Raw genomic sequence first — 15,501 nt, 5'->3', positions numbered from 1 at the left:
AGAGTCACGGGGGCCTGCTGGAGCCAATCCCAGCCAACACAGGGCGCAAGGCCGGAAACAAACCCCAGGCAGGACGTCAGCCCACCGCAGAACAAATGAACAATGACAATTAAATTTGTAATGTGAATAATGCAAGAGTAATGTTGACTATGACTGGCAATGGTAATCTGGAAGTGCAATCTTTTTGAATTTCCTAATGCTGCAAATTGAAATTTGTGAGTTGTTTTGTCTTGTTGAGTCCTGTGGTGACCCTATTTTGCCCTTTATATTCTTTATTGTGTAGACTTTAATAAAATGCCTAAAATCTCATACACTTAGCATTCTGTGATTTAGTATTTCAGCATTTTCTCCTCACTTCCCTTTTACATCTGCAACCTCAGATAATTAGACAAAGTAAAGGAACCGGCAGGAGTTAAGTTACATATTTATGTATTATTGATAAAAATGCCCAAAAATATTAAGGAAGCAGTCTACAATGTGAATGTTGGCAAACCATACCCTTATAGCCTGAGTAGCAGTGCATCTTGTGTCCATAGGCAGCTCATCTTTTACCACACTGCTTATGAACTGAGTATTGAAACAGGCCACATGCTTGTCTCAATATGGCTGCTAAGACAGAGTTATCTTCATCATGGTCTTCTCTTCATGGCCAGATGTTGAGAGAGACAGAGGTAAAGGCAAGGTGATCAACTTTATGCCATTCTCATCACAAATCACAAGTCAATTGGGTGTCATGGTCCAGAATGGTTTCCAATTCAAAACCATCAAATCATAAACAGGGAAACTTCAGATCAATAGAATTTGTTTGATTGGGAATCTGGCTCTAGGAATAGGCCACTTCATAAGTAATTCCTGAAAATGCTTAGTAGACTATTGTTATATTTTTAAAGAAAGTCAAGTTAAAGACAGTAATAGAATGAGAAAAATCTTTAAGAGCATGTTTTGCTAGAAAAAGTATTCTTTTTCTAAAAGTACAGTGCCTTTTAGCCAGTCCTAAACTTTTAACAGAATGGCAAAGAAGAATTGCGGTGTTTATTCAATAAACTGTAGGTTAGGATGAATTGCACTTACTTTTAAATGTTTCAGTAATGGAAAAAATACTGTAAAATAGAAAAGTACTATATATAATAGCTTAGTTATACATGACAATTGAAATCAGGATACAATGAATGCTAACACTTTTCACAATGATTTTTCAAATGGAGGCATGTTCTAGGTACATTTGAAAGCAGAACATAGCTGATTCATCAGCTCCATACATTAGACAAACAAAACACTTTTGTACAGCATTAGAGTATAAAAACCTCAGCGTCTCATAGACTTTCAAAGACAGTCACTGAAACTACAAAATGGGCAAGGTAGGACAGTTTTTACAGTTCTGTATTACTTGAATTACCAAAAGTGAAACTTTGCTTTTACTGTTTTGTTCTTTTCTTACAGATCATCTTCTATGAAGACAGGAATTTCCAGGGTCGCTACTATGAATGTAGCAGCGACTGCACTGACCTGCACTCCTACTTCAGCCGTTGTAACTCGATCCGAGTGGAAAGCGGCTGCTGGATGGTCTATGAGCGCCCCAACTACATGGGCTACCAGTACTTCCTGAGAAGGGGCGAGTATCCTGACTACCAGCGCTGGATGGGCTACAGTGACAGCATCAGGTCATGTCGTATGATCCCACAAGTAAGCTTAAAACATATTTTAAATGGCTATACAAGCCTTAATTAATCTTATTGGCATTCAGCATGTATATGTGCATAGGTCAGGTTCAGGTCAGGTTGGGGAGCATGCACTGGTACAGTGCTTTGCCGCACCCACCACATGACAAAATAGCTCGGGATCCTGGTTAGCTACATCCCAAACAGATACACAGTCCTGTTTCACACCCTGGAAATGACCATCTATCTGGCACAGCCAGGTGTTACATGGGTGTCCCCTTAGCCTGGTTTGGCCGCTTGGGTCCTCAACAATGAGAATCCTGCAAACTGGATCACACTCGAGGAATCATGCCACATGGCCTTAATACTATAACTGACACTCCGTCAAAGTTCAGGTAATGTGCCTCACTTTGTACTTCATGTGCAACCGCTCATTTGACACATACTCAGACTAGCGGTACCCAAGGATTCTCTGAAGAGACACAGTACCAAAAGAGTCCAGTCTTCATCTCAGGTCACTGGTAGCGTCCATGTCTCGCAACCATATAACAAAACAGGAAGCACCAGGACTCTAAAGACTTGGACCTTAGTCTTTTTGCACAGGTATTGGGAGCGCCACACACTCCTTTCTAGCGACCTCATGACCCTCTGTTGCTCTCCCAATCCATCTACTGACTTCATAGGAAGAGTCACCACAGACATGAATGTCACTGTTGAGGTAAGTAAACTTGTTGATGAATTTGGCATTCCTTCAGCAGACTGACACACTGCTGATGGCTGTGCCCAAGAGGTCATTAAAGGCCTGGATTTTGGTTGTGCATAAATGTTATATAATTACACCAAAATGTAAAAATACAGCAAATGAAGGATAGTTATGGAAACCAGTGTAGGGCTGGTAAATTTGGCTAAAATGATTAGTGTTTCTATTTTATTTATTATGTTGCAATTAACAAAGATCAAATATTTTAAGAGTGCCAATGGTGCATATTTGCACTGAAGAACTTTTTTGGTTTTTCATCAGTGTGTATCTTCTTTGGGAACTGGCTGACAGGTCAGGAATATCTCAGGCAAACTTCACCCCATCATGCCTGCTGTGCGAGAAGCCATTAACATGTTTTTGCCAGCAGTGTCTGGTTCTTATAATGTAACCCGAGCATTAAACTGCATTCATATTGCAATAAGGGCACCTAGCAAGAACAAACCTGCTTTTTAAATGTATACAGTTATATTATATTATATTAATGCCATCTGTGATGCCATTAAATGATAACCATCATATCTCAGTGGCCTAGGTCAGCTCGTTTATTTATTCTGAGGTAAAGTAGTTTTGCCAGTTGTGATGGTGCTATATATGGTGGCAGGCTAACTGGCAGACCTCTCTGTACTTCATATGGTCAGCATTATTCATTGTAACAGAAATCATGTCATTACATGTGCCAGATGATAGTGGCTACTGACTCAGACGCTGGCGCATTATGCCTTTCCCTGACCCACAGAGCATAGAGAAGAGGTGCCATAATGCAGCATATGCTCTTGTATCAACCAATTACATATTTGTTTTTATCTTGACCTCACCTCTCCTGCTGATGATGGTAGCACAATGCTAGGAGAACATCATCTAAACAGAGAATTTATCAACATATTACAGCCCATAACAAAAGCAATATTACATGAGTGTTTACACAATTTTGCATTTTTACTTCTTTCAACAGTACAGAGGATCATACAGAATGAAGATTTATGAACGAGAAAACTTTGGTGGTCATATGATGGAGTTCATGGATGACTGTGAGTCTGTTCAGGACCGCTTCAGATATCCAGATATTCACTCCTGCCACGTGGACGGCTACTGGATCATGTATGAGCAGCCCCACTACAGAGGACGCCAGTACTTCCTGAGGCCTGGCGAGTACAGGAGATACAGTGATTGGGGAAGCATGAACCCCAGGATTGGTTCCTTCAGACGTATCATGGATTACTGTTAAACATGTAATGTCTGATCCTGCTATGCGTGAAATAAAGGTTCTTCAAAATCTTATTAGATTTTCTATGCTGTGTGATATCAATATTTTGGAGAACATGAGTGATGTCATCTTATGGTGACATTGGATATATACTTGGCAAGTGTTTAATGCCTTGACCTAGAAATCAAAAATTCTTTAAAAAAATGTCAAATTATATTAAGCTATATTTTGCCAGGCAAGTCTTTTATATTATTTATGAAGAGCACTCAATAAGCTTTTCTTATAAATATCAATATAGATACAAAGCCAGAAGGCAATTTTAAAGTTAAAGAATATAATTTAATCAAGTCAATGCCATCATGTATTTAGCTGATTCTGGAGTAACAAATTACACTTTCACATAACTGATGTAACTGTGCATCTTTCTGGGTAACTAACGTAAAAATGTGCCTGTATGGCACCATATACAACCTTGACAAAATATGATTATAAGAAAGATATTATAGGTGTCATGTTTTGAAATTAATTGCTATACTATTAAACCATATTTAGTTTGCAAATTTAGGCGGGACGGGTAAGAGCTTCTTTTGCAACTCATTGTCACAGGCCACCTGTTGATACAGATGCCCATCTAGCAATTGGGAACTGACTGGAGCCAAGGTTAATAAAGGCAGAGCAAAAAAAACAGAGAGATGGAAGATGCAAAAAAGAAAACAGTTCAATGGATAACAGCACCGTTCTGGATGGTGCAATTATCCAGAAGAAAAATAAGTGAAAATCCCAATGCAGAAACAAAAAAATCAAAGCTAAACTAAAAAAATAAATAAGGAACATTCCTGGGAAAATACAGCAGCCCCAAACACTAAAAAGTTATATGGCTCTGTAACAGTCGCTAAAATAAAACAAAGACTCCACTGACACTAAAAAATATGGAATCTTCCAGGCTTTTAGGAGCCTTTACCACTCATATTATGCAGCCAACTACTGTGACACCCAGCATCTCTATAGTCACTGGCATGTGCACAGCTACTCCATCTACTATGCAACCCAGTCTCTGTATATCCACTAACATGCTCATGGTTAAACACCAGCAGTATCCCCCAGGTTCTCTTGCAACTACTTCTCCACCATTACCTCTACCTCCACCTCTACTTATCAAAACAAAGACTAAAAACAATCTCTTACTATGACCCTTCCAAAGCCCCATCAATTCTACTATTGGCCTACCATCTTTTAAGGTCACAAGCAAGCACTTATAATTGACTAAACCCCAAAATCCCTACCATATCCATGGGATTCTGACAGAAAAGAAACTCGCAGCAGAAAGAGACAATACATGGAAATATATCAACTAAAAACAATAATCTAAACTAATCTCATAAAAATAAAGCCAAACATCCAAACAATGAAAAGAAAGCCACAATACAATTACCTGACAATTAAGGTGTTTGTTGGCTTGTGCTGCATTTTAAAATACTGCCGGATACGTTCGACAACGCATTTGATCCACCGCTGCTGAAGAAAAACCAAAAATGGACTCTCTGCAGCTATAGTGTCATGGGTAAGCTTATGTTCTACACTTAATCACACCATATAATTACAACTCCACATGCTAGTGCTCCAGACACTCCGTGTTTTCCTTTTTTTTTCTCTCTGCCAGGCCCCTCACGTCATTACATAGGTGAGGCCCGTATCATCACACACAGCTTCCTGTCTGGTAGTCTTAAATCTTAAGAAAATCTTTTCCTAACCAAAATCCAAAGGACTAATTAAAATGAGTATTTTTTAATTTTGTATCTAAACATGTCAGCCAGTGAATTCCCATAAGTACTTTGCTTTTACAGAAAAAATCAAATTTCTAGCAGAGCAATAAAAACAAAAAATAAATAAAATAAAAAAATTTGGATGTGAGTGTCAGTAGGCTTTATGCCCTAGGAATGAAGTTACCTGAACTATTCAGTAAATATTTACTGTTCTTATTTTGCTATTTCTGATCATAGAATAGGTCATTACAATAGCAAGAATTCATAATTAATTGCAGAAATATGGTATTTGAGGGTTTCTCTAGAGTGCCTCTTTCTCTAGCACAATTTGGCTTGTAGCGGTCTGGTGCCACTCAGATTCATACCGTTAAAGGGACTGTGATTTATTTTTATTTTTTTGGTGGGGATTCCAGTAACGCACCCAGCCTTGGCCCGACCTGTACTCACTACAGAGACACGAAATCCAAAAAATCAAATAAATGAATGAATAATATATTAAATGGCAAGTAATATATAAACAACAAATAATCAGATAACACTTCCCTTCCCCTATGGCAAAAACAAATACAACAAACAAAAATAATCACCTAACGACAAAGACCCACAATAATATCCATGAATCAGTCCCACTGCAGCCTTAAGAGAAGAAGTGGTATGGAGGAAAAGATGACGATCCCGGGAGCATCTTTCCATAGGTAATGTGCTTCCAGTGAAACCTGTGAGGCTGTCGCTGTATTCTTCAATCAAAAAATTAATGATATTAGAAATAACATAGTATATCTCCCCAACACTAAGGATCCCCCTAAACCCCAACATCCTGTTATAAACAAATTAAACTCTTTCACTAGGATAGATTTACCTGATTTACAAAAAATAATATCTCAATTAAAACCTCCACCTCGCCCTTGACCCTATACCAACAAGGTTTTTCAAAGAAGTATCAGGCGTGCTAATTGATAATGTTCTTGACATAGTAAATTCGTCACTAGATACTGGGGTCTTCCCAGACTGTCTTAAGACTGCTGTAGTTAAACCCCTACTTAAGAAACATAATCTTGACCCCTCGGCTCTTGAAAATTTTAGACCCATCTCTAACTTGCCCTTCTTAAGTAAAGTTCTAGAGAAGGCAGTCATTATGCAGTTAAATGACCACCTAAATAAACATGCTATTCTTGATAAATTTCAGTCAGGTTTTAGAACAAATCACAGCACAGAAACTGCACTTGTTAAAGTAGTAAATGACTTGCGGGTAAATGCAGACAGAGGCCATTTATCTGTTCTCATCCTCTTAGATCTGAGTGCTGCATTTGACACCATTGATCACAACATTCTTAGAAATCGCCTTAGTCAATGGGTGGGCCTCTCTGGCAGTGTCTTAAATTGGTTTGAATCCTACCTGACAGGGAGAAAATATTTTGTTAGTTGTGGGAATTACAACTCAAGACACATGATATCCAATATGGTGTTCCACAAGGCTCTATCCTGGGTCCGCTGTTATTCTCAATCTACATGCTTCCGTTAGGTCAGATTATCTCAGGGCACAACGTGAGCTACCACAGCTATGCTGATGACACACAGCTGTACTTATCAATAGCACCTGATGACCCGATTCTATTGATTCACTAACACAATGTCTGACTAGTATCTCAGAATGGATGAATAGTAATTTTCTCAAGTTAAATAAAGAGAAAACTGAAATTTTAGTGATCAGCAATAATGGATACAATGAGGCTATTAGAAATAAACTGGATACATTAGGATTAAAAGTCAAGACGGAGGTAAAAAGCTTAGGGGTGATTGTTGACTGTAATCTGAATTTTAAATCACATATTAATCAGATCATTAGGACAGCATTTTTCACTTAAGAAACATAAGTAAAGTTAGACCTCTTTATCACTGAAAGATGCTGAGAAATTAGTTCACGCGTTTGTTTTCAGTCGACTAGATTACTGTAACGCACTCCTCTCAGGACTACCCAAAAAAGATATAAATCGTTTGCAACTAGTGCAGAATGCAGCTGCTAGAATCCTAACTAGGAAAAGAAAATCAGAACACATTCTCCAGTTTTGATGTCACTACACTGGTTACCTGTGTCATTCAGAATTGACTTTAAAATTCTGCTTATGGTTTATAAAGCCTTAAATAATCTCCCCATCTTATATATCGGAATGTCTGACACCTTATATTCCAAATCGTAACCTCAGATCCTCAAATGAGTGTCTCCTTAGAATTCCAAGAACAAAACTTAAAAGAAGTGGTGAGGCGGCCTTCTGCTGTTATGCACCTAAAATCTGGAATAGCCTGCCAATAGGAATTCGCCAGGCTGATACAGTAGAGCACTTTAAAACACTGCTGAAAACACATTACTTTAACATGGCCTTTTTATAACTTCATTTTAATCGTAATTTAACTTAATCCTGATACTCTGTATGTTCAATTCATCATAACAACTATTCATGGTGGCTCTAAAATCGGTACTGACCCCTACTCTCTTTCTGTTTCTTTTTCCGGTTTCTTTGTGGTGGTGGCCTGCGCCACCTCCACCTACTCAAAGCTTCATGATGCTCCAACAATGATGGACGGATTAAAAGGAAGAAGTCTACGTGACCATCATCATCATCATCAAGCCCTTCCGTGAGAACCCTAAATCCAAAGAGGACTGTTTCATTTATGTTAGGTAGAATGCCCAGAGGGGACTGGGCGGTATCATGGTCTGGAATCCCTACAGATTTTATTTTTCTCCAGCCGTCTGGAGTTTTTTGTTTTTCTGTCCCCTGGCCATTGAACCTTACTCTTATTCGATGTTAATGTTGATTTATTTTTTTATAATTATGTCTTTCATTTTTCTATTATTTAATATGTAAAGCACTTTGAGCTACTGTTTGTATGAAAATGTGCTATATAAATAAATGTTGTTGTTGTTGTTTGTTGTAATAAACAGCTCTCCTGGAAGTCCTGATGTGGCGAGGGGTGAGATTTGGGGAGCACTCCCTCCGATGAAGCACAATGACCAATCCAACACTACTCACCCGACAGTCCGGCACGAGACAGTCCATACATCCTTACAGGATCACGATCCAGGGTATAAACGATATTCCACAACGTTATGGCAGACGAGACAAACGGGTGAACAGAAACACAGACAATGACCTCCTTTTCAGCTTAGCTGGCTACTTTACAAGATTCCAGCCGGCCCCTCTTGTCCCCAGCAGCATCTGCGTTCTCAAACATCCAATCAAGGCAATACACTCGGGGCAGCTGGAAAGTAGAGTCTTTTAAGTTGCAGCACTGCTACAGGTTCAAAAACTAATCAGCACATCTTCATCTTATAACAGGCTTAAGTTTCAAGGTTGTTATTTTTCCGTCCAGCCGTCTTAGCTCTAGACCGTCCTCAAGAAACTGTGACACAAAGATACACACCCATCATTGAGATATCAATGTTTTTTGTATAAGGGGACTCTAAAACATTGAGATCTGTTGAAAACTGGAGATTGCAATTTTTGATAAATCTAAAGCCTTCACACCTCCCCCATAGATGATAGGTTATGGTGGGGGTGGGGGGGCACACACAAAAAAAAAAAAAATGGTTTAGACCAAGAAGCCTGGTAGGTCTCGTCCGCTGCGAGACATGAACGTCTGAAGCGGAGCTCTGTTAGCAGCGGTGTTATTTTTTATATTATTTCTTTATTATCCTGAGATATCCTGTATTTATCCAACCTGAGGGTTCCACTACAGTATTTGCAAGCATATATAAACATGGTCAGCAAGAAAGGGGCTCAGAAAGTAATGAAAAAGAAAACTAAAGCTACTAAAGCTAAAGCTCAGACCAACAAGTCCAAGTTCAAGCTCAAGGTATGGCCTTTCAAAGACTGACCTGGATCAAACGGCCGAAAGTCCAAACTCCTCTGGACCAGGGACCACTGCGTCGTCTCCAGTTGAGAGTGAAATGGGGAGCAAATGTGCAAGTGACGCAGGTCACGATAGCTCACCGATTGGAGAAGATCATCTGAAACTGGAAAATGCCTTGCAGTCCGCGCTTTCACCTATTCCACACGAGCCAGGTACATCGGCTGTAATAGAGCGAGCCACTTTGCCTACGGTGAACGAAAGCAGAAATGATCTGTCCGAACTTAAGGTGATGATCGCTGAGCTCAAGCAAGAGATAAAGAAAAGCGAGAAGATAAGTGAGAAGGCAAGTGAGAAGTGAGAAGCGGCAGGATAATAAAGACTTGGAGAAACGCATATACTGTATATTCGGTTTGAGGTGGCCTTTAAATGTATGCTGGAAAAAATTGAGGAGCACATTCAGGAAAACGCATCTAAACTGAGCACACTTGCCAATCAGCTGGAGGATGTTAAGCAGTCATTCACGGCTCGCATTGAAATAGCCGAAAATGTAGCATTCACTGCTGATGGAAAAGCAACAGCTGCCAATTCCAAATGCAAAAAACTCGGAGACAGACTTGCTGCTCTGGAAGATGGAAGCAGAAGGAATAATATTAGAATTGAAGGTCTACCTGAGAATTGTGAATATCCAAACCCAGCGAAATTCACAGTTGAACTATTCTCTAAAATAATTGGAGAGGACTTTAAATCAGATACCAAGATAGCAGCAGCTTATCGCATACGTGGATCAAATACCTTTAGACCTAGGTCTTTATTGTCCGCTTTGAGAGATTAATATGTAAGCTAGATGTGATGGCACTCCTCAGACACAAGCAAGAGATAATATTTGAAAATAACCACATTGGTATTTTCCCTGATTTCTCTCCCGCGACAGCTGCTAAATGTGAGGTGGTGAGAGGAAAATGGGGGATATGGGGGGTGTTGTGGTGGGGGAGAAAAAGAGATCAGGCTATATCTAATCTATCCTTTTAATTCTTATAGTTATAACTACCAACGTAACAATAGGCTGCAAGGCAATGACCCATGGGGAAATAGAAAATTAAGGTTAAAGCTGTCTCACTTTCAGTTAAGACTATAAAATCACATCAAAAACTCAGAATCAATGTCTCCATGATGGGACATTTAACCTTGTGAGCTGGAATGTTAAAGGCCTGAGTCATGAATTAAAGAGAAAGAAAGTATTCTCTCACCTAACAGGTTTAAACACTAAAATAGTATTTTTACTGGAGACCCACTTACTAAGCAAGGATCAGTTCCAGCTGTGAAAGGACTGGACTGGCCAAATGTTCCATTCTAGCTTTACAAAGAAAATTAGAGGTATAGAACAGTCTCATTTGTAGAATCAGATATAGTATCTGATCCTGAAGGGAGATATGTGATGGTCATGGGCAACTTATTTGACTGTAAAATGATTTTGATAAATACCTATGCACCTAATGTCGATGATAAGGAATTTATGCAAAATGTATCTGCATCCATTCCCAATGTGAACACTCATAAAATTATAATGGCTGGGGACTTTAATTGTGTTTTAAATCCACTCTATATGCAGATGATATGGCACTGTATATATCAGACACACAAAATTCTGTGCCTGCAGTCTTAAGAGCACTTAAAGAATTTCAAAAGATCTCTGGTCTCAGAATTTGAATAAAAGTGTGCTCTTTCCAATGAATTCTCAAGCACACAATATTAGATTGGACACCTTCCCTTTTATCATCGTAGATCAGTTTAAATACCTAGGGGTAAACATCACAAGTAAACATAAAGCTCTTTATCAACAAAATTTCGCCGTCTGTATGGAAAATATTAAGCAAGACTTGCATAGATGGTCAACCCTTCATCTCACTCTAGCTAGAAGAATTAACGTTTTTAAGATGAATATTCTTCCTAAGTTTCTTCTTTTATTTCAAAGCATTCCATTATACATAAATAAATATTTTTTAAGCAATTAGATTCAACAATAACCTCATTTATTTGGAACTCAAAACATCCACGTATCCAAAAAAAGACCCTACAAAGACCTAAGGCAGAAGGTGGCATGGCACTACCCAACTTTCAGTTTTGTTACTGGTCAGCAAACATACAAGCTATAAAAACATGGACACAAATAGATGAAGATACACAGGCTTGGTCCACAATAGAAGTAAAATACTGCAGTACTTCTTTATATTCCCTGCTTTGTGCCCCAATAAATGCAAGTTATTGGCAATATAATAATAACACAATTGTGCTTCACTCACTCAGAACATGGAACCAATGTTGAAAGCATTTTAAGATGGAGAATCTTAATTCTGTGGCACCTCTGCAAGAGAACCACCTCTTTCAAACCTCGCAAACATATGCAGTTTTTAATGTCTGGAAAAGATTTGGGATTAAATTGCTTAGAGATCTTTATATAGACAACATCTTGGCATGCTATGAACAATTACATTCCAAATTCAACTTTCCAGCCACACATTTCTTTCACTATCTTCAAATTAGTAACTTTGTTAAACAGAACCTGCCTGATTTTCCTCATCTTGCACCCTCCTCCATGCCGGAAAAAATATTGCTCAATTTCAAGGACTTAGACACCATCTCTGCAATATATAAAATTATTTTGCAGTCCCTCCCTTTTAAAGATCCAAGAAGACAATGGGAAAAAAATGTCTTAATCAATATCGGAAAAGGAGTGGAAAATAGCAATGCAGAGACTTCTCTCGAGCTCCATATGCGCAAAGCATGCAATTATTCAACTCAAAATTATATATTGATGACATCTGTCTTGACTAAAACTGTCAAAAATGTTTCCAGGGCAAGATCCAACCTGCGAACGCTGCAATCAAGTCCCAGCTTCACTGGGTCAAATGTTTTGGGCCTGCATCAAATTAACATCATTTTGGACCAAAATCTTTAAGTGCCTTTCAGACAGCCTTGGACTCACAATCCCTCCTAACCCATTAACAGCTGTTTTTGGTGTTCTTCCAGATGGGTTTAAAGTGGAGAAGGACAAACAAACTGTGATTGCATTCACTACACTTTTGGCACGAGACTTATTTTGCTAAACTGGAAGAATCCTAACTCTCCCCTTTTAAGTCAGTGGGAAACCAATGTTTTATACTATTTGAAATTGGAAAAAATCAAATATTCTGTTAGAGGAACTGTACAGAATTTTTTCCAAACCTGGCCGGATCTAATCAATAATATTTTAGAATAGGTTCTTAATGCACCGAGGAAGCAATTATCTCCACATTTCTTTTTTTTCTCCATTCATCTCTGTTGCCCTATTAAACTCATCAATTTAGATATGTTTACAAGCCTTACGTTTTACTCTGTTGGCCATGCTCTCTCTCTCTCAGGGGTGGGGGGCAACTTGTTTTCAATCCTATTTTTTGTAAAAATTTATCTATTTGTATGGAATGATTACAATAAAATTAATAAAATTAAAAAAAAAATCTAAAGCTTTCACTCCTCCCCCATAGATGATAGGTTATGGTGGGGGAGGGCACAAAGCAAAAAAAAAAAAAACATTTCTATGGTTTAGACCAAGAAAGCTGCATGATTTTAAGTTTTGTCTTTTTCTTTTTAAGTTTTTATGTCACGATTAAAGACATCATTTGCTTTTGATCCTGTTAGTGTAATGATTATAATCTCATATAATATTATTTCCACTCAAAATAAATAGTGGTTGAATCTAAAAAGTGGTCAGGACACGTCTAAACTCATTTATCCTTTACACTGAAGATGGTTGCAACACAAATTACATTAATAAATTGTGAAGGTGGTAATTCCAGAAAAACAATAATTCATAGAATGAAAGTAGAAAATTAGGAGAATATTAAATTAAGTAAAAGACATCAAACAAAACATAAATATATTCAAAAGAAAGAAGCATTCAAATAAACAGGCCATATGAGACAATAAAAATGCAGAAAACAAATTGGATTCCCCATGTCATGTGTGTGCGCTTGGAATGCACCTTAACCCTTCAGAGTGTTTTGGGGCACTTTGAGACCAACCCTGTATAATTATAACTTTGAAATGAAAAAAAAGAAACAAGCAAAATGAGTCTTCTTAGACCAGAGTCCTATTCCAGCTGTTGAAGATGGCGGTTTTTCCTGATTTTATGGCTGCCAGGCAGGAAGAGGCGGGTCCTTTTGGGCGGACACCGGGCGTGGCATCATTGGGGGAGAGCTGTCAGTCTTCTGGTCTGTACAGACAGGAAAAAAGGGAGCATTATTACACAGCACCACTCACTGGATTGGTGGAAAATTACCTTCAAATGAGCACTTAAACTGTATCCCAGGCACACATGTGTGACAGCATTTTCTGGTACTTTGACCCAACTGGTGTCACACATGTTCGATTAGGAGGGAGCTGAGTGGTCCAAGTAGAGGTGATTACCCACCAGGCCAGGGGGTGGCAGGGTGCACTAAACCTACCTCTGTTATCTCTGCAGGCCAAACACGGGAAATCCTGCCTAATTCAATGTCACTTCTAGTTCCGGTGCCCAGACTGACACCACTACTGGTTTCGGTTAGATGACATCACTTCTACTTTTGGTTTAAAAATCCACCATCTTTTCCTAACGAGATCAGTTCAGTTTTAGAACTCAAATGGAGCATATCATTGTTATTCACTTTACCTTTTTGCAGCCAGGGGCAATATATGGGTGGCTGCCCCAAACCTTTTTTTGTGTTTTGAGACTACTTCTTATACACTGACTATAACTTCATTCTTTACTCAATATTCATGTTCTACCACACAAAATAAAGGTCAGACATTTCTCTTTCATAATGTTTACATCAGAAGCATTAGTTATTATGTTGTACGCAGAATAAATTGTAAACTTCAGTAACATTTTAACCAAAAATTTCACTTTGAATGTTATTCTTATTTCCACAGGTATTAGGAATAACAGGAATAAACTTCCAAACACTATAAAAGTGTTAGTGAACACCCAGGAAAGCATTGTTATGAAATATCTATAAGTAAAATGTCTAGATTGTCTGTTAAGTAGCAGTACAAAAAACAGAATTCTTTTTCTCCACTTTTACTGTTTTCAAATAAGTGTGTATAACGTACATATCCATTATTGAAGGCCCATGTATCATTTTGTCACAGTACATATATGGTTGGTAAAGAGGCTATACTATTTATCGAAATTACAACACTAATAGTTGCAACATTCAAAAAGATCTTTACAAAAGGAAAAAAAATCTAAAATATATATTTAACCAGGGTAGATTTTGCAGAATGTATTTTGTTAATAAAATTAATGTCATAATTGAAATAAGTGTGGTTCCCAATTGTAACCCAAAACAGAGCAGGGGCATAAAGCCTAGCTTAAAACCTGTTAGTGCTCCCTCATTGGTCCATCCACAGGCTGTGTCAGTTAGATACAGGGACGGGATTGAAGAAAAAAAAAGGGAGGGCTGGAGGAACACAGAAGTAAAAGAGGGGAGAGAGAACACACGTGGAGTTGAACGCCGTTAAGAGAGAAAGAATAACTTTAGTGGAACGCTGAAGTGAGATACAGCTATAAGTAGACAGGTTTTTAGTTATCTGTTTGATTTATGTGACTTGAGGTAAAGCTCAAGTGAAGGGGCCAGTACTGTTTTGTTTGTTGGCCACTACACACCCGAGCTAGGTTTGGGGCCCCCAACAAAGAGACTAATTGCTCTTAAAGGGTATAGGTACTAACGGTGAGCTCCCCAGTAGTGTTGAAAGGACAGTGTATAGTTTTGTAAATAGGTTATCATTGTTGTGTTTTTTTATTGTGTTGTACATAATTATAATATGCAATGTCTGGATGACTGTTTCTTGGTTTCATGTAAAGAGAAAATTTTCTATTCTTTGAACTGAGTGAAAGGTGTGATTTGTTACGAGCCAGATGAGCTAAATGGTTGAAGGTAAATTTAACTATTGGGTGGCGACACCAAACTAAAGACCTCAGGGCCTCGCACACTGCTTGCGAAGGAAAGGCTGTGCAAGGGGGTTACATATAGAAAGCAGAAAACATATAGGATGGAAAATGGCCTCATTTGATAGTTGCAACACCTGCCTCAGTTAATAGATAATAGTCTGTCCATCAAATGGTATGCAATTGAATGAGGATATACAAGAAAGGCATGGGGTGCGATTGGGGGCCTGTGCTGCCATAATGCAACAATTAGGCCATCTTTGAAAGAAGAAAGAAAAATATTGCAACGTGGTATTGGGATATAC

The 15,501-nt window shown here is 38.4% G+C and overlaps 1 protein-coding gene across 1 annotated transcript; it reads left to right on the top strand.

The window, feature by feature from the left end:
• Positions 1-1,349: 1,349 nt before the first annotated feature.
• Positions 1,350-3,643, top strand: LOC120530554 (gamma-crystallin M2-like). The gene is made up of 3 exons (XM_039754983.1): positions 1,350-1,358; positions 1,441-1,683; positions 3,371-3,643. Exons 1-3 carry the CDS (start codon positions 1,350-1,352, stop codon positions 3,641-3,643), a joined length of 525 nt encoding a protein of 174 aa, XP_039610917.1.
• The last annotated feature ends 11,858 nt before the right edge of the window (positions 3,644-15,501 follow it).

This window comes from Polypterus senegalus, chromosome 6 (genome assembly GCF_016835505.1).
Source record: "Polypterus senegalus isolate Bchr_013 chromosome 6, ASM1683550v1, whole genome shotgun sequence".
NCBI classification, from domain to species: domain Eukaryota; kingdom Metazoa; phylum Chordata; class Cladistia; order Polypteriformes; family Polypteridae; genus Polypterus; species Polypterus senegalus.
The sequence above is the reverse complement of the archived record's forward strand: the minus strand, read 5'-3'. Positions and strand labels throughout refer to the sequence as shown.

What these genes read in the sequence shown, in the direction of transcription:
- LOC120530554 (XM_039754983.1), top strand. An exon ending in CATGTCGTATGATCCCACAA is followed by an intron (nt 1,684 to 3,370) that starts GTAAGCTTAAAA and finishes TTCTTTCAACAG; the next exon opens with TACAGAGGATCATACAGAAT.